Genomic DNA, 24016 nt, shown 5'->3' with positions numbered 1-24016 from the left:
TTTGGCGTGGAGACCTGAAGGAGGAAAGTACAATAGGGAACTATGGAACAATAAGAAGAGCATCAGGTGTTAGAAGAAAGAAACCAGAGCAAGGCATAAAAAGAAAGAAAGCAGGTCAAAAGTCAAAGAAATTAGAAACTGGTCAAGAAGCAGAGGGCTGAGCCAGACGTAGAGATGCTGCTCAGGATACAGCCATATCATCTAGTGTTAAGCGACCTGGCATGGAAGGAGGTGGGGTAGGGAAATGAACTGTTTTAAAGGTGAAAGCCTTCCTGACTGCCAATTTAAATGAGTCACATTTAATCCAACCTCCTATAACTGGCAATGTCATTTAATAGACAAGGCAGATGCAGCCTGTCTTGTTAATAACCTAATGAGCAACAAAACTCTGTTTCTGCTGTCTTCATTCTTCTTCTTCTTAAAAGCATGATGGTAGGCAACATCTCTAAATTTCCATGACAGTTAAGTACAGGGAAAACCTAGATATTGGGTTTAATAAGATTCACCACCGCAATCAGAGTCCTGAAAAACAGTAGCTGCCTCAACAGGGAACTGAGATTTTCAAAGAGGAAAGCAGGAGGAGATAACAGTCAACTTGAAAGACAAGAAAACATACTATAGTCAATGATTTAGAAACCGCTTTAAACTGGTAAAGGGGCTTAGAAACAGAAAATCTATCATTCTTTTTCACATAGTATTGAGATCACAGGATGACAGTAAAAAATTACAAACAAGAGATACAAAAAAGACACTGGAAAACAGGAAGAAGACAAAAAAAAAGACACTGAAGGAAGCATGATACTGAATATCTGAAGAGAAGGTAAGGTAACAAGCTACAGATTTGGGGACCTGAAAGAAAACCAGGTCACAGTTGAGAGAAGGAAAAGAGGAAAATAATTATAAATAAAGGGAAGAAAGATTAAGGACAGGGAAAAGATGGTGAAAGTGGGCAGAGTAGAGAGATGAGGAGGCTAAAGGATTTCAGAGGGGGAACAATAATACAGAGATGAGTTTCTGAATGTGTGGGTGAAAATCATGACTACATAATAGAAAATGTAGACTATGTACAAAGAAAAAAAAACCCTTGTTAAATAAATCATGAGGAAGATACTCTTGGCTATTAATAATTTAAAAGAAAATAGCCAAAGTAAGCTTGGATTTTCTGATTTAAGAGGGGTACTAAAATCAAACTGAAGCAGCACAGTGTCTCATACATGGTAGGTATTCAGTAACATGGAGGGAGGGAAAAGGAAAATGAGGTTGGTTTAGTAAATAAATTCTTTTACTACTATCCATTCTTCACATTCTAGGAAATGTTTAATGATTGTATTCATGCTCAATAAATATCACTTAATAAGAAATCAATCACAAGTGTTTAAGAAACACTGTAGAAGATTACCAGTTAAACTGAGACTATAGGCTTCAAAATAACTCAAACTGTCTTAATAAAATAAGTTTGCTTTATTTGAGGGTTCTTCCCAATTGCTCTGTCCTTCAAAGAATGCTTTACATTTTACTCTAATGCAATATGAAAACAAAAAAACCAGGTGTATTCTATTACAGAAAGAAAATACATAGGTTAGAGCAATAACCAAAAAAAAAAAAAAAATTCATACTTTATGCAATTTCCTAAAATCCCTTTTTGAAACAGTGATGTAAAGCTATGAAGAGAAAGAAAGACATGCTTGAAGTCTGCTGTTTCAATCACTTGACATCTAAGCAACAATAAACAATAACCAAAGAATAACCACAACTCAAATTTTTCATAGACACACAATAGATAATCTAATCTGAGTAGTAATCTGGGTCCGTGATGTCTAAAAAAGTCCTAAGAGAAAACACAAAAACACCTGCTTCAGGACCTTTTGTTTAAATATGTTCTAGAATGTAATAACTGCTGTTATAACTGAACAAGGAAATATTTATGGTTTGTGTGTAATATGTAAGGGAACATTTGAATTGCTTCATATGATTTAGTCTTACAGAAAAGTTTCAAAGAATCAAAAATTACCTTTCTTCTAAACAGATACAAAACTAAATAGGGTGGGTCCTATTAATATTCCTTGAAACTTTAAAAGAGTCTTATCCCATATTCTAAAAACAGAAGTTCTTATGTTTTAAATTTATATAAAGGCTAAAATGCTACCTGTTAACAGTTCTTATTTGATCATCTCCAAAAGCCTGAAGTCTACTTTTCTCAATAAAACTTAGGTCTGGGATACAGACTGCTTCTCTGTCTGCCACACAGATCCAAGACAATGTGTTGCACATAATAAACACTGTAAAGAGCTACAGGTTTGATTTTGAAAATGCTGGTGTTTTGCAAACATGCCCCCACCATCCAAGCTTGAGAACTTTAAAGTTAAGAGCTAAATTACATTTGCTGCTGCACTATACCCATCCTTTCACATCCCTGATGGATTGTTTCTCCAGCACCATTAATCTTACAATGCTGTACTCCCTTTCTCAGAAACCTTCACCAATTCCCACTGCCTGGAGAATTAAGTCTAAATTCATCATGATAGTTAATCCTGCCACACTTCTCTCCACCTCTCACTTCATAACCTTTCCTACACAGACTCTCGAACAGGAACCTTTTATTCACTTTATCCAACAGGTTATGTTTATCCCTCCCCTAGAGCATGTGCAATTATCTAGACCAGAAATGGCCTTCCCTCTCCCTTCCTCCATCTAAATCCTACCGCACTCTCTTCAACGCCCAGATGAAGGCTGCCTCTGTGGGCCATTGTGGATCAGTCCTGTGAGAATCCTTTTCAGCACCTACATTTTGCACACAACCTTTTACCACCTCATCCTCTTCTCTGAACAATTCTCTGAAGCTCTCAAAAACCTTGGGGGCATGGGCCAAGTCCAAAACTGCCTTTTGGGCATGCTAGCTGATTTCAAAGGTGAAACAGGTGCTTATAAATACTTGGTAAATAAAAAGTGTGAGAAGTGACTGCAGGGTTTAATCAGAAATTTTAAAGTTAAACCAAATACATTTAAACTTTTCAAGCTCATATTGGCTTGGGATATAGAGCTAGGCCTCTGGATCTCTTGCTAAAAAAAAAAAAAATATATATATCAGTTAAAAAAAACAGTAAAGAAAATGCCAAGTTCCTTTACTATGAAACAATCTGAATTCTGTAATTTAAACCTTAAAAAATTCCCATTCCCTACCCCCATTCCCCCACCCACACCTTACACCAACTGTAACTGAAAGAAAAGTAACTTCTGCTCCTAAAATTTAAGCTTCCATCACCCAAAGGTTCATAAAAACACCATCCAGACATAGCTGTTATTTTACTACCTAGAGGTTAGAGCCCAAGAACAGAGTGGTGAGAACAAGGAAGGAAATTTTCCCTTCCCAGAAGTCAGGAAACCACTCTCAGCTACCCTTTCCTGACAGCAGGAAGTTGATGCAAGACAGGAAATAATTAATGATTTCCAGCTGCATAAGGAGTAGACCTCTTCAGAGACTTTTTTTATTTTTAAAGAATTACTCAAATTGGCTATAAGGGGTAAATAGGAGGAGGAGACTAACATTTAAAAAAAAAGAAAAAGATTCTGGTGAACCCAAAAGATAATTCATTTTTTAAAACCCTGTTGGTTTGCGACTTCATTAAAACAATCCTGGCTATAGACCTAGCAGCCAACATTCTGGCTATTCAAAGGTCATTCTTTGTTCTGAAAATCAGCATCAACTACCATCCTGGTGGCACACCAGCTCCTGAAAGGGTAAAGCACAAAATAACAAGGTGGTACTATTTTGTAGTTCACACACAAAATGTGACAAACAGAAGCAGAAAGGCTAGAGCTAAATAATCCATAGAAAAGGTCAGAGTAACAACGAACCTTAGATACCATCCTGTTCACTCTCCTCATTTTACAGTTAAGGCTAAAGAAGTAAAACAGTTGGCTCAAGTCCAGAGTGTCTCACAACTCCAGTCATTCATCTCAGGAGCACCAGGTGTTACCTTCCCTGCAGTTTAGTGAGTCATGCCTGGGATTAACAGAGACCCACTCTCACAACACTAGTTGACTCTCCATGCCCTACAGGAATGGGGCGGGGAGGGCAGGGATGTGAAGAGTCCTATTAAAAGCCAGTCTTTCTAGCAGGGACTTGGAACAGATACTTGCACAATGATGTTCATAGCAGCATTATGCATAATTGCCAAAAGATGGAAGCAACCCAAGTGTCATCAACTGATGAGTGGATAAACAAAATATGGTATGTACATACAACAGAATATTATTCAGCATAAAAAGGAATGAAGTTCTGATGCATGCAACAACATGGATGAACCTAGGAGACATTGGGTAAAGTGAAATAAGTCACATACAAAAGAACAAATATCGCATCATCTCACTTATATGAAATAATTAGAATAAGCAAAGTCATAGAGTCAGAAACTAGAATATAGGTTACCAAGAACCAAAGTGGGAATAGGGAATGGGAGGTTAATGCTTAATTCGAATACAGTTTATGTGTGGGATGATGAAAAAGTTTTGGTAATGGATGGTGGTAATGGTAACATAACACTGTGAATATAATTAACACCACTGAATTATATATTTGAATGTGGTTAAAAGAGGCATCTTAGGCTGTATATATGTTACCAGAATAAATTTTAAAAAAACCCACAGGACTGTACAAAACAAACAGTGAACTCCACTGTAAACTTTCTGTATAATTATAAAAATATTGTTTCATCAATTGTAACAAAGGTATCACACTAAGACAAAGCGTTAATAAAACTGTGTGTGTGAGGGGAATATAGGGGAACTCTGTATTTGCTGCTTGATTTTTCTATAAACCTAAAACTTCTCTATCAATATTTTTAAGTCAGTCTCTCTATACTTTCCAAAAAGAAAAGCCATTAAAGATGGCCAGTCCTAAAGTAATCAAACTATTTTTCTTATTTCAGTTCTACTTAGTAACCACTGCATTTTATATTCTAGTAACTACTGTCACAACAGAATTAAAAAACAAAAACAGCACAGCCAGACCTGCTGTATTATCCGAGCTATAGATTCTTCCAAAGAAAAGATGAAAACCTACATTTTTCAAATGTTATCAGAGAAGCAGTACTAAGAAGCAAATCAAATAATCCAATATTCAGTTTAACTTTCTCTTGTCCCTCTCCAATCCACTTTCTACCTGGTAGCCAGTATGTTCTTTTCAAAATACAAATCTGATCATGTCACATCCCTGCTTAAAAACCCTCCAGTGGTTTCTCCCCATGGCAACACCTGATACACATCAAAACATATAAGGCCCTAAACAGGCTGGCTCTCTCCTCCCCCTCCAGCCTCCTCTTGCTGTTTTCCGCGGCCACCTGTACTCTAGCCACCCTTTTAGTTCCTCCAGCGAGGCCAGCTCCTCCCCACCACAAGACTCTGGCACTGCTGTTCCCCATGCCTGGAATACCATTTTCTAATCTCTCCCACCCCCATCCTGACTTCATCTCCTTACCTTTATTTTCCTTTCAGACCATAGCACAATTATTCCTGTTTTATTTTTAGGGAAGCCTTCCCTGACCACTGTTATCCACCTTCACTGTACCAGGCAGCTCTCCTTTGTTGTACTTATTGCCATTAAAATTTACAATTACTTGTGGGATTCTTTGATTACTACTTGGTTCCTGCAATCAACCATAAGTCCCATGAGAATAGCAACCATGTCTGTTTTTGCTCACCACTGTATCGCTAGCAGATAAATATTTATTGAATCTTTAATTCAACTAAAGAAGAAATGAACAAATAAATGGACAAACAAATGATGGACTTAAAGAGTAGAATTTTAGGAAGACACAGGACAGAGAAGTTTAGGGAAATAAATTAAGCCACTCCATTCTTAACCCAAGCTTTCAGCATTTCAGGAAGATGTGTCTGGAATACTTTCAGAAAGGGAATAGGAAATAAAATGTCTTTCATAAAGTGCTAAGAAAAAAAAAAAACAAGACTGTTAACACAAACATGGCCTTTTAATTAAAAATTTTAAAAAAGCTACTTTTTTTTTTCATCAACTACTAAAGTGACTCTTTTCACTGCAGTGTCTCTTAACACACTTAAGAATTACCTTAACAATGGGGTACTTCACTACTTCCCCAAAGTACCACTACCACCATCACCACCACCACCACCGCAAGTTACATTTTTCTCTGTCAAAATTTTCTTTCCACATTCTTTGCAATGATAAGTTAGAAGCCTAGGCCAGTGCTGTCTAACAGAAATGTAATATGTCACAAATGTGAGGCACTGATAATTTTAAATTTTCTAGTAGTTACTTTAAAAGGGGGAGTGAAATTAATTTTAATATACTTCAACCAAAAAATCCCAAATGTTATTGTCTTAACATTAATCAAATATTTCAAAAAATTATTAATAAAACATGCTACATTCTTTTGTACTAAGTCTTTGAAATCTGGTGTACATTTTCCACTTATAGACTATCTCAATTTGTACTAGCCACATCTCAAGTGCTCAATAGCCACATGTGGACAGAACAGCCCCACACCAAGCACACTTTTGATAAATTATTTGCTCTCTTCCTTCCTTTAAAAAAAGAGAAAAAAGCCTTTAATGTTCTCTATGTCAAACAAAACAATAGGGGTGGGGTTGGATATTCAGTATAAACAACTGAAAATAAAGGGAAGAGACCCATATTACAGAAACATTAATATAATGATACCTTCTTAATTCGTTCATGACTTTAAAAGCTTTCTTCATATGCCAAGGATTCACTGTCACTGGGCAGTGCTTTTCGGTATTATCATCTTTTGAATCGAGAGACTTCTGATGACCCTGCTTTGTGCATCTGTATATAAAAGAAAAGGAAAAAAAACAAAACAAAACAGAAAAAGGCTTTATTAAAGATAATTTAGTTCAGGCTTAACAGGCTATTAGCAGTACAATGAAATACTTTCCCCCACTCCTTCGTAGGAAATCTCACCGCATATACCAGTGTAAGATTAAGACATGATTCAGAAAACTTTCTGATGGTCACAATTGTTTCAACAAAAAAAAGTAGGTAGTTACCTCCCTGGAGTCAAAACTGTCAAAGTTGAACACAGAAAACTCAGTAAAAGCAGTTTAGCAGATACCTCCAAGTAAAAATGCTGAGAAATGATCTTCTCTATTAGAAATCAACTTGCTTTTACAATCTGCCATAGTCATATCATTTATGAATCAAGACTAGTGCAGAATATTTTGCACAAGCTTCAAAATTCAATCTGATTGAACTTTGCTGTTCACCTGCAAAGATATTTACACTACATATTTTGAATCTACTCTAACAAAAGATAAATCATGTTCGCTAACAGTTATTCAGCATTTACTCTCTAGCAGCCACTGTGCTAAGCAGTTTAACTTCAATTATTTGATTAATCTTCATTTCAGCTCTATGAACAATTATTATCCCTATTAACAGAGGAAGAAATTGAGGCAAAAATAGTTTGGGTAACATGGTAAGTGGAAGAGTTGGGTAAGAGTGCAGCCAATCTGACTCTCGATCTCATTCTTTTAACCAATGCTTAATACCACTTCCTACATATTAAGCATGGATATTTAGCTTCATATTTAAATTTATACTTTTTGATTATCCTTTCAAACTTGGGTGTCAAAAAATTAATGAATAAAAATCAGGATACCACAGTGGGAGTGGAAATCTGAAAACGACCACAAGGGAACTTTGTGGAATGACGAAAGCACAATTCCATAAATTTACTAAAAATCATTGGACTGTACAATTACAGTGGGTGAATTTTAAGGTATGTAAATCATACCTCAATAAAGCTATTAAGTAAAAAAAAAAAAAAAAAAAATCAGGGTACCAATTTAAGCCTAAAAAATATCATACTTATGTGTATGTTTCTGTGTGTATGTGTATCACACAAGTAACAGCAGGCAAACATCATTATTTATTGCTGCATTTCTCTTCACAGCTTTTCCTCTCCTAAACCATTTCTGAAAGGATGATTCATTTTTAAAGTATCATCATTCACAAATTCAAGCAGCAAACTTTGAGTGCCAACCATACACCAAGCACTATTCTAGGTACTTGGAATACATCAGTGAACAAAACAAAGAACCTTGCCCTCACAGAGCTTGGAGTCTAGTGCGGGAAAGACAATGAACACAACAAATATCAATACAGTCGATAGCATGTTAGAAAAAAGTGCTATGGAAAAAGGGTAAGTCAGACTGAAAAAAAGGGAGTCAGGAGTGTGGGGCAATGATGGTAGAAATGTGTAATTTACAAACTTACATAAGGTGTTCAGGGAAGGCCTAATGAGACTTGAGATTTGAAAAACAATCGAGGAGGTAAGGGAGTTATCCAAGTAAATATCAGGGAGAAGAATGTCCAGAGAGAAGGAATAGCTAGAGCAAAGGCTAGTAAGTTCCTGGTGTGTTCCAGGAACTGTGAGACTAGTGTGGCCAGAACAAAGGGAGGAGGAAGGAGGTGTGTGGTTATAGATTGTGTAGGGCCTTGAAGGACATTGTAAGGACTCTGGCTTTTACCCTGAATGAAATGGGGAGGCACTGCAGAAGAGTAACATGATGTGACTTATGCTCTAAAAAAATCGCTTTGGCTCCTGGTTGGGAATAGTGGAAATAGGTCAAAGATGAAAAGGTGGATACTATTTAGAAGGTCAGTGTAGTAATCCAGTGAGATTTCACAGTGACTTAGAGAAGGGTAGTAGCACTGAAGTCAACTGAATTATCTGGGTTCTAGATATATTTTGAAGGTACAGCCAACAGGATTTGTTGACAGAACAGATGTGAGATGTTAAAGAAAATCAATGACTCCAAGTGTTTTTTTTTTGGCCTAAGCAACTGGAAGGACTGAGTTTCCATTACCTAACATTGGGAAGGCTGCAAATGGAACTGGTTTGGGGGAGGAAGATTAAGAGCTCAGTTTTTATATAAATTGGCTTTAAGCTCAGACATCAAAGTGAAGATATCAAATCAGCAGTTCAGGTCCTGAGTGGGAGGGAAAGGTCTAGCTGCAGACACAAATTTGGGGATCACTGGTTACATGGATGGGATATGATGTGACGAAACTGGATAAGGTCACTAAGAGAGTAAATGCAGATTGAGAAGAGAAGACAACCAAAGACTGAAGCCTGGGGCACTCTAATATTAAGGTACCTCCAACATTAACCACAGAATTAAGTCATCCCTGCTCCTTACCCCATCCCCCAGAACTAACACGAGTTGCACCAGATTCCTCAAGGGCCTGTCCAGTAGAAATGGACATGAGTCCTGCTTCCCCTCTTAGGAGTATTTCAAGGCATCTTATAAATGAAGTAGCCCAAGGCACTGTCTCCAGTGAGAGTCCACAGCTGGAGTGGGTGATGGGCAGGTACAATCTACTCCCTGGCCTTCTGTTGTGTGTGTGCAGAACTGGAGTTACGCCTGGTCAGCGAAGGGGAAAGAGGTGGTAAATCCAGAAGCCAAAAGATGAAAGAACATCCAGATTTGAAGGAAGGGGCTGAGGAAACACTTTCTAGTATAAAACAGATATTCTCATAATGCCATTTCTCACCATCCTTTCATGAAGAAAAGGGTAGAAAAAGAGGATAATGGAAAATTATGTAGATATAGGCAGCCTATGCAAGCTTTCTGAACTTTTAACAGTGAATGTCCACATATATAACAAGTTAGTAATGTTATCTACACCTGCTTCTAGTTTCATAATTTAGAGGTTGCAAACACAGAGGAAAAATATTATACTGAGGGCTGGCAAAACTATCATAGAAGACCTTCAATGCTCAGAGTGGTAACAAAAGCAACTCTGCCCTAGAAAGAATATCCTTATTTAAGATACAAGAGAGTTCATATTTGCTTAAGCAATTAGGAATGTAAACTCCCTGCACTAGAGGATTAACTTTAAGACAGATACCATACAACAACCAATGTCCACACTGGTCCATCCTTAAAGCTATTTTCAGCTTCTGCTTTTTCTGATGTACTCCTTTCTGGGGCAAGGAAAACACATTAGGAAAACAGAAATTCTACAAAGAAAAGACTTCATTCAAAAGGCTTAAAGGAATAAGTAAGACATAACATTGAATTTTTTAAAAAGTGTTCTCTATACTGAGAGCCACTTACAAATACAGCACCCCTGCTGCACAGGTCTATTTTCAACACTAATGCCTTTTCCATAATTTTTCATTTCCTATGTGGCTTTGTGTTAGACGGTCTGTCATTCAGAAGCAGAAGTGAGTTAACAGAAAATGACGCCATCATGTCTAAAACTATAGATGTAAAAGATGTACATATCCCAGGAACAAGCAGGAAACAAAGGTAAAGGTTTACCCTTTATGTTACACCATGGAGTCCAGTGTTACACCTATTCCCTACTTTCTTTATGAAACAGAGAGCTAAACTACTCCAGAAATCTTCTCATTCTGAGAATTGACTTTTCTTAAACGTCTGGAGAAGGTGCTTTTTCAAGGTTTTTCTTTAATTCTCCCCAACTCTACACATCACAACCAGTCTTAGAATCAGCCAATAGCTTATTATCATCAAAGTGTACTCTAAAATAATCAAGGTTTCAAGGGGTTTGGATTCAAGTATACACTGTTTTATAATAGATAATCCTGAAGTCTTCTTTCAATGACTGGCTCTTCTGCAAATTCCCAGCCATGGGCAAGGTTGACTTTGCCTAAGAACACACCACTGACAAAAACAGATTCTCAGAAAGGAAGAAAATAAAGCACTCTAACAGGGCTGTGCCCTTCAAATAGCCAAGATTCTACAGCCAGGCAGAGTTTTAAACCTATCGCAAAAATTCTGAGGATGCCTTAGAAATGAGGTATAATTTCTTTAGATGTATACTATTTGCTTTGGAAAAGAATCACCCAAGCAATTTTTTCAAACTATGCATAATCACCCTTCCTCACCATGAAGACTCAGGCAGGCCCTTTTGGGGACTGGATATATCCAAATGGCAGCATCCTCAGGGGTAGTGGTGGAAGGTAGCATGTATGATTTAAAAAACAAAAACAGGTGATAATATGCCCCACCACTACTTACCTCCCAACCCAGGACAACCATCCCAGACTGAGAGCAAGCACTTTAGAAATTATGGGTTGTTCAGAGTTTTAAGGTTTTCTGGTAGGAACAATGCTACGATTCATGTGAATGATGCAGCTGTAAAATTTAATAGGGAACCAAAGACATTTTCACAGGCAGGACACAAACACTTGGCCTTGGGTGGCCACCATATCTGCTTTCCCCTCTGCTTATTCTCTTCGAAAACTGCAAGACTCCCCTGCTTGCAGTGAGTCACCCACCATTACTCACAAATTTATGCCAAGTTAACGTCAACAGCTGTTGTTTTCAAAGTCACCATCCGTGCTGCACTGCTTTGAAGTTTCTCCATTACTTTATAATATTTCTTCTATTTTCTCTGCTGTCTTCTCAGCTAAACTTGCACTGAAGTAGCTGGTATCTTAACACTGCTCCCACACAGAAGTCCAGGATATTAAAGATTCAACCATAACTAATATTTTAACTAATATTTGTTATGTCACGGCACTCTACAGTTACCAAAAAACACTCGCAGATTCTTCATCTCATCCAAATAACCACCTCAATACTTAGAGGTTATGAAAGTAAAGAGCCTTCTCCTTTGGAAACATGTTTTGTCTTGTGGTGGTGTTGCGGTTTCAGTTTTTGCAATTAGCTAAAGGCAAAGAGACATGCTCTGCACATTTTCTTCGAGTGTCTGGAATGTAAACTTTTATTAGGTACAGAGTCAGCAGATCAACTGTAATTGACAAACATGGTCATACCACCAAATAAGCAGAGCTCTTAAAAATGTTAACAGCAGCCCTACAGACATCTAAGAACTGGGATTATACCTTCGGTACATAGACCCTTAGAATTTAATATAAAGCATCTTGTGAGATGAAAACCTCCTATCCCGCATCAACTCACAGAACCCCTTACAGATAACATAATGATAATGTCACTGAATACATTAGTTGTAATACATACGTTGCTAAAAGTTTTATTTCTCGTTTTCCAAAGTGGGAAGGAAAACCCCTAGAAATGCTGGAAATGCCCAATTTTACTAAAATGAATTAGCAGTTAAAAACCAGAGTGCTGAACCTACTGGAAGACAGATGGAGGTATCCCAAACTACCCTTTTTTCTCCTCCAGAAATTGGCTGTGTAGCTTTATGCTAAGTGTGTGGGGAAGCATTGGCAGGAGGAGGTGGTTAGGAAGTCTGAGGTGGAGAGGTTGATGGAAGCTGGAGTATAATTGCTCCCTGATAGTAGAACAATAGAGCTGTAAAAAGCTCTTGCTTCAGTTCAACTCAGCTCTCTCTCCCTTTCCCTCCCACCTACATGACAAACAGCACAATCAAGCACTTTTTGTCCCTGACAGTGACTATTACCAGAAAAGGGACTGGGGTAAAAGCATACTTTGTGCAAGATCCATCTTTTAAAGAATATTTTATAAACAATTAACAAAGCACTGTCAGAGTGGGCTATTTGTGAGGTGCTAAAATAGGGAGAAGGAGGAAGATCATCTATTTCAAACATTTCCATGTCTTTAATCACTCATTTTTCTGACCTTTCTTTTCCCACTTTTCTTAGAATTGCCACTTGGCAATTCAGTTGGCTGGGCTACATTTTCTAGCACTTGAATCAAAAAACACTAGAAGACGACCTAAATTGGGCAGGAGACCTGAATTTTAATCCTACCTACCCCAAATACTAACCAAGTGACCCTGGATTAGTCACTTATCCTCCTTGGACTTCAGATTGTTTACTTATAAAATAAGGTTTTGTTCTACAAATATGTCTAATGTGAAATGCAATATGAAAATCAGACAGTAACACCTCACCTACTCAGCTCAGGGAACAGTACATGCCCCAAACACTATTAGTTATAAATATAAAGTTTGGAAGAAAACTATTAATGTTAGGGGCTAAATTGATATGAGGACATATATTTTAATGGATTTCAATGGCCTTCCTCATTTTTAATTGCAAAATTCAATTAAAAGTTATTAGCAACACTCCAGATGACCACAGCTGTTAATAAATCAAGTATGTAATCACTGCCTAGATGCCCACTGCATGCCCTGTATTACTTGGGGTGAGGGATATAAAGAATACTGAATTGGGATCCTTTTCCAGTTACCATTTAACAGGGGAGGCACATCTGAAACCATAGGGAATGGCACAATTCAGTATATAGGTGCAAGACTGTAGACTACTATAGATTTCATATACTATAGGAATGCAAAGATAACCTGGAATTAGTTGGAGTAAATAAGGAAGGCTCTGTGAAGAAGACGGAGCTCCAACTGAATAAGGCAGGCTCTGTGAAGGAGATGGAGCTCCAACTGAGCCTTGGTGGAACTCCAGTTTCAACTGGGGACAAGAAGACGGAAGCATAGGAAAAGGCTGGAGAATCCTGGCCTGTGGGACAGCAGAGTTTATGATGGGAAGCTAAAGCACATAATGATTTTGAACATATAAATAAGACCAAAATGATAAGAGGTTTGGGACTAACTGACTGAGCTATCTGGTTTTGATACATCGTATAACATGACCCTAAGATGCTGAAGGATCAAAAGTAAAGTAGTAAGGTAGATTAAATGGTGGAAAGAAAATACACAGAGTTTGTAAAGAGACTAGTGAAAAAGTTCAGGTATCAAGTGATGAAATCTGCTCATCGGAATAGTGGCAGTCAGAATGGACACTTGAAACCAAGACTTTACTGTGCCTGGGGACTGATAAAGAGGGGAGGATAAAGAAAGAGAACTAAATCAAAGACTTTTCCAAGGTTTTGGGTATCAGGGACTAGAAGAATGATTATCCCATTGAGTAAATGGTAATTTTGTATGAGTTTGAGAATTAAGATTATGAGTTCAATTTTAGACGTGTCAAGTTGGCTCCATGAGCTAAGAGGAGATAATTCTGTAAGAAGCTCAAAATTCAGGATTGGAGCACAGATCTAGAGCCCTGGCTGGACATACAGATGGAGCCAAAACTTTGAGATTAATAGTTGATTGAAAAGAAGAGTTGATCAAGGCCTGAGTCTGTGAGGAACAGCTACTGTCAACAAGCAGAAATGGAAGAAAAGCCGTGTAAGACAACAGAAAAAAGGAGACCGATGGAGAAAGATTAGAGTCCCAGCTTTTATACTACTTGATGAGCTTGAGAAAGCAATTTAACCTCTATTTTCTCATCTGAAAAAAAAATAAATAAGAGCTACACTACAAGACTGTTGACAAGATAAGTGAGATAAAGTAATAAACTATGTGAATCACATTTAACAAGGAAGCAACCAAGAAAAAGTAGTGTCATGGAAAGCAAGGGCTTGTTTTTCAAGGCAGTCAGCAAAAAGAACTGGTCAAGAGGATACTTTAGCAAATGCCAATAGTATGCAATGTAACAGAGGAGACTGCACAGCACAAAGTATACTGACTCATCACCGTTTTTTTCTTTGTCCATGTAAGTTACATTAGTGGGGAAAGAAAGCAAGAATGTCTTTGTACTTGCTGTTCTCTCTACGTGGAATGTTCTTCCCCACTTCTGGACTCCTCAAATATCACCTCATCAGGGATACCCTAACCCTATATGAAATAGCATTCATCACACCTCATGATTCTCTATCCCCTTATCCTGCTTTATTTTTACTTCATAGTACTTACCATCACCAATATTTTATCTTTTTTACTGCAAGTTTTAACCAGGAAGAAAAGGACTTTGTTTTATTTTCTGAGATAGCCCGAAAGCAGTAAATACATTTGGAATTTGATACAATCCTATAGAAGCATCTGAAAGGCAATTTTCATTCTATCACCTTGAAAGAGATTTCTTCTGCCTGATCTTAAGAAAGAAGTTCAGTGGTTTTCATCAACACTCTGGGTACAGCTGCACAATAGGTACATATATGTACATTCACAAAAGCACACTTACTAATAAGCACACTTATTAAATGTTCTCTGGGGAAATGAGAAAATGTGAACCAGAAATGAGCTTTGGGTTCTTTTGGGGGGGAAGGGGACAGGGAAAGGAGGTAGCTTCTCAGCATCAAAAAATTCTAAGACTACTATATAAATGCTACCAATTTCCAGAATCCACTTCTGAAGTTCCCAAATGCACCTGAAAATACTTTTTCTTATATATGACACTTCCTTCAACACACATTGAACCATATGTCTTCTTTTCAACATATATATACTTTGTGGACCATTATTGCTCCTAAATACTTTAAATATCATTGTCCATCACTGAAGAGATCTATGATCTAAGAGATGCCCAACTTACATAGTTAAAACAAAAACAAGAATACACTCCAATGTGCTATAAAAAACAAACCCATAGCGAGGTTCCAAATTCATAGTAATTGAATCTTAGAAAGAACATTAAAGGTATCTGGTCCAGTGGATCGAACATGTCAGGCTTCTATGAACTTTTTACTGATTTGTGACAAAATGAGGACAATATAATTTTCATAAAATTATATTTATTCAGTTTAAAGACTGACCTTTAGTTTGAGATTATGTCCTTCCTCACATCTGGGGAGGGGAATTAAAATGCCCTTTTTTTTTTTTCATAAAAAGATGGTGATAGCAGGTGATAATATTTTAACAATAATTATTTTACTTGGCAAAATAAAAAAAAAATGTTAATAATTCTATGTTGGGCTCCAATTTTTTTTTTTTTTTAATTTTAAAGGTCAGTGAAATTCACAATCTGGGAAACTCTGATATGACCTAACAAATCTTCCAATGCCTGAATCGCTTAGAACATGGTCAACAAGATGTCTGCCTATGCTTGAATACCGCCAATGACAGTCTCCAGTGATGCAGAATGACCAACTGAAAAAAAAAAATGTGGTTGTATCTGAGACATGGTTTGCTTACTTTCATGAAGGAAAAGCAAAAAAGCAAGGCCTGTGGAGAACAAACCTACTTGTGAAAAAAGGAGTCAATACAAAAACAAAAACAAGGGCCAAGAAAACTGTTCAAAAAGGGGATGTCAAAGGGATGCAATCAGTCCCATCCCTTGTAATGTTTCTTCAATTCAATAATTGTGAAAATCCATTACGGTAACTATAAAAGTATAAAACATTCATGAAGTCAGGGCTCATCAGTTTACATTTTCTTTTGCATGTCTCAGTTTACTGCCTGAAATTCCTTTACTAGTTTACATCTAGTTTTCAGTTGCACACCTTCCAGGTTTGGTCAGAAGCAAATGCCGCATGGTCTTAATATCACCCAGACCCCAAAATACCACAGAAGCAAAATGCCACATTTACACCAGGATGTCCAATGACAGCCAACACGAGAATCAAAAAGGATTAAAGAGAACTTGGAGGGAAGGAGTGGAAAGAGCACTGGAAACAAAAACCTAATTTCACTGATCTCATCCTGAAGGAAGCAGGGGATCTTGGTACAGAGCACTGCCATCCCTCAAAGACAATGTGCTAACAGGCTCAAGTGGAGCAAAGCAGGAACAATGTAAACCTGGTTGTTAAAAAGAGAACCAGGAGAAAGCAGCACACACAGTACCAGGCAGATACAGACATTCAAATATTTGCAGAATGACTGAACAATAAATAGACACATACAGAAGAGGATCTGAGTCCCTGCTTCCAACAGCATCATCTAAGGCACTTTAAGTCCAGTTCAAACATCTTTCTTTGTCTTTCAGCTCAGGCTAAAAATCAAACCTTTTCAAAAGGTGAGTTCTCCCAGTAACTTCTACTAGCCTCTGTCATAGCCCTACTCTGACACAGTGAGGCTTGATGAAGCCCCTTCCCAAAGACACTGGCTGCATTTCTTAAATCAGGCAACCACACTCCAGTGTGAAAGGAAAAACAAGGTAATGGGAGTGAAGGCAAACTGGCCAAGGGGTGAAGAGGAAAACAAAACAATTTCTGACGTACAGAAAGGTAAGTAAGAGTAAAATGGGCTCTAGAATTAGGGTGAACCCTGGAGATACAAATAAAAACAAAAGTTATCTGTATTTATAATTAAATGGACAGAAACAATGAAAAAGTCTTGGCAACTTTAGCCACCCAAGATCAAAAGGAGTTTTAACCATTCTTTCGTCCATGCTGGCATTCCAGGCTTTCCATTATCTCTCAGCTTCTCATTGTTCCAGCACGACTGGGGGCGGGGGGGGGGGGGGGGCACGGTTCTCAACACAAAAGAATTGTGCTGGACACCAAAATTATGATCTGCACTAAATTCAGTTATCAATATTTTCATGCACACATTTCATTTTTAACTATTTCAATTTAAATTATTTTCTAGGTCTCTACTCCCTCTCTCCAGGGTCTGCTTTTCCACACCTTTTTTTTCACCTGCAAGATCACCCTGTTTCCTTTAATTCTCTCTGCTCCAAAAGTAAAAAGGGCAGGTTTACTACCAATAACATACCTACATGTAATACACTATTTGCTGTGTTACCTATATACAGGTAAGTGTATCCTATCTTAAGTACCCCTGAGCCTTGACAGAACCCTAATGTCCTAGTGCTGTGGTCACGATGCTGACAATTCACCATCATGCTTCCTGAGGGCTAAGTAGCCTTCCAGAATATGCTGAAGAACATGATCAGATCACACTGCCCTCAAAGCCACAGAGATCAAAAAGCCGCTTACTCCCTGCTTCTATGAAAGCAAAAGGGTCAGTTCAAGAGTCTTTTCATCTACTCCTCTGATCCCACATGATCTAGTCCACTCAAGCCAAAAATTCTGAAAGGCACTTTTAGAAATTGTAGTTCCAGAATCCTACTAGCTCTCCTAAATGGGCTCAAAATCAAAAACCTATTCAGCCCAAACCAGGTATCTATATTTTGGCTGGAATTTTGCCAAATAACTACAAGAGACTTGTACAGTACAACTGCCATGGAGTGAGACCAGCCAAATCTAAATGAAAAATGATAAAGCCCCATGAATAAGCTCTCATGAAATGGTACACAGTTTCTTCAGAATGAGATTTGTGTATGGTTTGAAAAGTCAGAGTCAAAGAGCTCGTTTCTTCCTAAAGGTTAAACTCAAGAAAGCAAATATAAATCGAAATTTCCAAAACTCTCAGGGACAGTCTACTTTTACCAAAAACAAAAATTTTTTTTTTTTTAAATCTTGTACTGAACAATGCAATACTGTCCACATAAATTTTCAGTTGTTTCTATTTTCTGGTAAGCAATTTTGTTGCAGGTGATCTTGAATGTATTTGAGTACCAAGTAAAAAGACACCTGTGCCTGGCCGGTTGCTACACTACTAATTTGCCCAGGGTATCAAAGAAACAGAAGATGCTCTCTGATTTCTGGATAAAATTTTCTGCAGTGCCAGGTAGAAGAGGTCACATGCCCAGACAGCAGCGGCTCATTTAGAGTGATGCAAAAGCTCCTCAGATATTAATTTTGCTAGAAATTCGGGGAAGCAAGAAACCCAAGATCAAATGATTTAGATGCCTTCCTGGTACTTTCCAGTTTCCTTTTCTCGGCGGACTCCCGGGCATCGTATCTCTAGCCCTTAGAAAGGGGTCGGCAAGCTGGGTACCAACAGCGCGTGCATTTCAGGGAGGTATACACAGGATGGGTCGAGTCCCCATGCACAATCCCATCCCGAATCTTCTTTACATCTAGGACGGGTAAGACCCTTCCCTGGAAATTCTGGGGACCAATGCCAACTCACTGCCTGCCCAGACTGAGTTTCCCTCCGCGTCCGCCCCAGGACTGCGGGCGACCGCGCCTCGTCACGACCCGCATCTTCCACCTCCGGCCGCCCTAGGCGCCCGCTGCCGAGCGGCCCCGGGCATCCTCCGCCAGCGGGAACTGGGTGGCTGTCCCTAGGCAGCTACCGCGGCCGGCGACACGCGCCCCATCCCTGCGTTTATCCGCAACGGCACAAGCTCGCTCGCCTGCCCGGCAGCTCACTCACGCGGAAGGCAGCGGCGGCGTCTCCATTGTGGCTCCTCTCGGGCTTCAGAACGCAGGCACCGACCGCCGCCACCAGCACCATTCCAGCCGCGGACGCCGGCCCTGCCCGCCCGCCAAACTGCGTTCCATTCGCCCCGGAAAGGGGGCGCCACGCTCGCCTCACCGCGCGCCACCACCTGCGGCGGCGGCCCCAGCGGCCATGGCTCGCTCGGCCGAGTGCGCTCCGTCCGACTGTGCGACTCCCGCGATTGCCCAAGTGAGGGGCGGCGGCGGTGGCGGCGGTGAGACCGGCGGGCGCGCGGGTTCGGCCACTTCCGGGTTCAGCCCCGGCCGGCGCCGACGCCGTGACGGGACGGCGATGCGGCCTCCCGCCGCGCTGAGGGTCCCCTCCCTCGGCACCTCCCCTTCCTCCTCCTGCTGCTGCTGCTGCTGGTGGAAGCAGGCGGGCTCGGGCCGGGAGCAGGGCGGGCGTTCCCACACGCGGGCCCGCCCTGCAGTAGGGTCTGTGGGTCACCTGGGTGGAGAGCTAGAAGATGGGATGTGAGTGGGGTTTTCTTTGCAGGAAAGGGGAGGTGGAAAGCACAGAATGATAACTCAGTATTCCCTTACTACTCTGCTTCACAGGCTGCTCACATTATTTCCTTTTGACTTAGAGCCTCTGCCCAGGGAGCAGGAAAGGGTAGGCACAACCAACCACTTCCTTTACAAATGGTGAAACTGAGGTAAAAAGAAATGAATTGGCTTACCCAAGGCCCCACGCAAGAAGCTGGGCCTCCCTCCTCATTATGGTATCCATTCGATGGACGAGTGAACTGAGTACCAACTAGGCAAGGTTTTGATGCTAGGGATAGGGGAGAGGAGAGGGCAAATCCAATCTCTGTGTTTGTGGAGCGGTGGATCTAAACCGGGAGAGAGAAACAATAAACAATGCCTGCCATGAAGAAAAATAAATCAGGGGGAAGGGAGGGAAAGCTATTTAGAAGGGATGGTCTGGAAGGCCTCTCAAAAGGAATCATTTGAACAGAGACAGAAACGATAAGTGAAGCAAAGAGTGCCCACGGCAGAGGCGAGAGCAGGGCAGAGACCTCTCGGCAAGAGCCTGCATAGCTTGTTGAAGAACAGGAAGAAGAACATTGTAGCAGGTGGTTCTCCAAGAGTCTCCACTGGACAACAGCAGTGCCTGGAAATGCAAATTTTTGGTCAGTTCCCCCTTAAGACCTACTGAATCAGAACCCAGCTGTTTTAACAAGCCCTCCCGGTGATGCTGATACCCACTAAGACCCAGCGGTGCAAATAAAGCGAGTGAGTACTGGAGACAGTGGTAGGAGTGGTACAGGAGGCGGTAGTGACAGATCACATAGGCCTTGTAGGCCATCATAGATTAAAAGGATAACTTAGCTGGTATTGGTTTTAAAATACTCCACCAAAAAAAAGTTGGGGGGGAAGAGGGGGTAGGAAACAAGATAGGCAAAACATTGTTAATTTTTGAGGGTGAGTGATGGGTGCATGGGGGTGGTCATCATAGTATTTTCTCTATGTTTGAAAATGTTTGTAAGTTATTTTTTAAAAGATGGCTGGTTTTGCTTTATGGGCAATATACGAAGGGAGGCAAGAGAACAAGCAAGGAGCTTATCCTAATCCAGGTGAAAGGTAAGAGTGGACTAGAGTCAGAGTAATGTAAAGAAGTGGTCAGATTCTGGATCTATTTAGAAGATAAAGCACACAGGAATTGCCGATAGATTAGATATGGGTATAAGAAAGAGAGGAGTCAAAGATGATTCTAAGGGTTTTGGTCTGAACACTTGGGAGAAAGGAATTGTCATTTACTGAGATTGGGAAGATTGGGAAAGAATAAATTGGGGGAAGGGGTCGATTTGTGCACTCTGATTTAGACATGGTAAGTTTGAGATAATATCCATGTGAAAATAAGGTGTCAACAATTAGACATATGTTTCAGAGGGTAAAGAATTTGGAGGGTGCTGCATATAGTTGGTATCTAAAGCCACAAGACTAGTTGAAGTCAGCTAGATAATGTAGCTAAAGAAGAGAAGGGACCAAGAACTGAGCTGTGGGGCACTCTGCCAGTTTGGATGTATTATGTCCCCAAAAACGCCATGTTCCTTGATGCAGTCTTGTGGGGGCAGACGTATTAGTGTTCATTAGGTTGGAATCCTTTCATTGTTTCCATAGAGATATGACTCAATCAACTGTGGGCGAGACTGATTGGATAATTTCCATGGAGGTGTTACCCCACCCATTTAGGGTGGGTCTTAATTGAGTCACTGGAGTCCTATAAAAGTGTTCACAGACAGAGGAGGTGCTGCAGCCAAGAGAGACACTTTAAGGGATGTACAGGAGCTGAGAGTGGAGCTGGAACACAATCTGGGATCAGCAGACGCCAGCCATGTGCCTTCCCAGCTAACGGAGTTTTTCTGGATGCAATTGGCCTTCCTTTGGTGAAGGTTATACTTGTGTTGATGCCTTCATTTGGACATTTTCATGGCCTTCAGACTGTGATTTTGTAACCAAATAAATCCCCCTTATAAAAACCAATCCATTTCTGGTGTTTTGCATAACAACAGCATTAGCAAACCAGAACAGGCGCTCTACATTTTGAAGATAAGATGAGGAGGATTCAATAAAGGATTCAGAGGAGGAATAGCCAGTGAAGTAGGAGGAGGACCAGTAGAGGCATCTTGGAAGCCCAGGGAATTGTTCCAGGGAAAGGCAATGCCTTAAGTATGCCTTAGCATGTGCTAACCTCTCTATATCCTGGTGGCATAATGACCCACCATGAATAAGAGAAAGAAAGATGAGTTAGTTTTCTAGTATTAGTAATGGTTGTATTCAGATTCGTAATGCTGTACATAGATTATCTCGTTTAATTCTTACAAGAACTTTATATAAAATTACTATGGTGACCACCCCCATGCACATATCACTCAGCCAAAAAAAAAACAAAAAACAAAAAAACCATTTTGCCAGTCTTGTTTCATTTCTATCCCCCTCCTTCTTTTTGGTGGAGTATTTTTAAACCAACATCAGAAAAACCATCCTTCTAATTATCATATCAAGTTGCTCACAATGAATATCAAGTTGCTCACAATGAATATCAAGTTGCTCACAATGAATGGCTTCTCATCTCACTCAAAGTAGAAGCCAAATCCTTTATGATGGCCAGCAATCTGTTTAAACAAGCTCTACAGATGATGCTGATACTGGCTAAGAACCACCAGTGTAACTGAAGAGTGAGTACAGGAGACAGGTAGGAGTGGGAATTGACATTAGTGACAGATCACATACGTCTTATATATAAAGCATATAGCATGCAAGTATATAAGGGAAGCACTTAATAAATGTTAGTTGCTGTTACTATTCCTATACATTTCTGTGGCCATCAATTACACCTGATTAAGGTAGGAATTACGGCTAAATGCTAGAGCCAGGAGGTACACACTAATTTGTTTGATCAAACTTTTGTCCTGACTTCCTTCTTCTTGCTAGCTGAGTGAACAGGGACGTATGATCAGCCTTTCAGGAAAAAAAAAAAAATCTCATCTATTGCTTTTGTATCCTCCCATCCAAAATAGTGTTATATCTACCAGTAGATACTAAAAATGAGGACCTGTCCCTCTGACAAGTACGCACACAACTCCAAACAGCTCCTTTCACATCCTTCTCTAGATTATTCGATTAGCCTTGTCTTCTCTACTTCTTAAAGAGTCTAGCTCATGTATCATGCTAAATGTCTACTAAACATTTTCATGTGTCCCACATATACACACAAAAATTTTACAGGTTTTCAGTGTGGACTGGAGAAGAGTTTTTTTTGTTTAGTTTGGTTTGGTTTTTACCCACTTACAGTCCAACCTTGGTAAGAGTTAAATGTCAGTCCATAAACACTAACATCTGAGTCTAGTGGCACCAAGTAGATTCAAAGACAATCTGTGTTCCTCGACCAAGTCTATACCCTGGACCTCATTCTCCACAGAGAAAAGGAATTGCTGAACCCACCACACAGACCCTGAAACCTAGATTAGGCTCACTCTATCTTCTTATCTAAGAATCTTGAAGCAATTTGAAAATATTCATTGATCTACACCAAGTCTTTGTTGTTTTCTGAAAAGATAATGATTGAACCCTTGGCTTTCAGACTTGGGCAGACTTACCTAGGATCAGCAGCAATTTATGAGGCCAAAGTTTCCATGTTCATCTTTATGTGGGCCAAGTCACTTCACAAAGCTGGTACTCAGCCAGATGCAGCCTCAAACCTCAATCCTGTCTTACCATTCCCAAGAAAAAGGGAACAAAAAATGCTTGACAGGATGAACACAAATACATCATTACTGTGGGGAAAAATCTTTTAAATTTTTCTTTACTAAATACTTTCTTTGTATGTCATCTTCTCAAGTAAAGGACAAAAAGAATTAGGAGCGAGTTACCCAGGGCCACTGAGGACTTCTTGTTTCTACTTTATTTGGCAGAAGAACTGATTTGACATGCACAGTTGTTTGACAGACCCAAGCTCAGATTATTAGCTCCACCCACCTTTGGGTCATTCTTTAGAGGAGCCTTCCGTCTCCACACAGTGATGAGATCTTACAAAAGTCCATCCATTTCTTATACTATTGAAATAGAAGTATATTTCAATTTCTTCTACATATTGATATCCATAATCTAGATCAAATACAAGTGATCAGAATATATCACTTGTAAAGAAGAGGAAACCACACAGAGGAGAATGTCCATGGCAACAGCTGGTGGCAAAAGTTACTCTGATTGAGTTAAAATCAAATGTTATAATAGGAATCATGTCATCGCATTAGTCATGTTAGGTATGTTAGACACATTAGGCATGTTAGGCACAAAAGTACCACGTGGCAAGAATCTGGAAACTTAGAATTGCTCCTGTAAAACAACAACAACAACAACAAACAAAAAACAAAACAAACAAAAACAATTTCAACAAAGAATATAAAACTGTAAAATCCTATTTTTGTAATTTCTTCTAGTGTAAAGAAAGCAAGTATGAAAAGAATAAATCAAAAATATGATACTAACAAAGATGGAGACCTTCTACAATGTC

The 24016-nt window shown here is 39.5% G+C and overlaps 1 protein-coding gene across 1 annotated transcript in view; it reads right to left on the bottom strand.

The window, feature by feature from the left end:
• The window catches only part of KLHL2 (kelch like family member 2), a 141378-nt gene extending 122172 nt beyond the window's left edge, over positions 1-19206 (bottom strand). Inside the window, exons 1-2 of the mRNA XM_037830960.1 lie at positions 18932-19206; positions 6695-6820 (exon numbers count right to left, since the gene is read on the bottom strand). Coding sequence (XP_037686888.1) covers positions 6695-6820; positions 18932-18957 — 152 coding nt within the window. The 5' untranslated portion in view covers positions 18958-19206. The remainder of the gene's footprint in view (positions 1-6694; positions 6821-18931) is intronic.
• Positions 19207-24016: the final 4810 nt, after the last annotated feature.

Source organism: Choloepus didactylus, chromosome 3, assembly GCF_015220235.1.
Source record: "Choloepus didactylus isolate mChoDid1 chromosome 3, mChoDid1.pri, whole genome shotgun sequence".
NCBI classification, from domain to species: Eukaryota; Metazoa; Chordata; class Mammalia; order Pilosa; family Megalonychidae; genus Choloepus; species Choloepus didactylus.
This window is presented reverse-complemented; position numbering and strand designations above follow the sequence as displayed.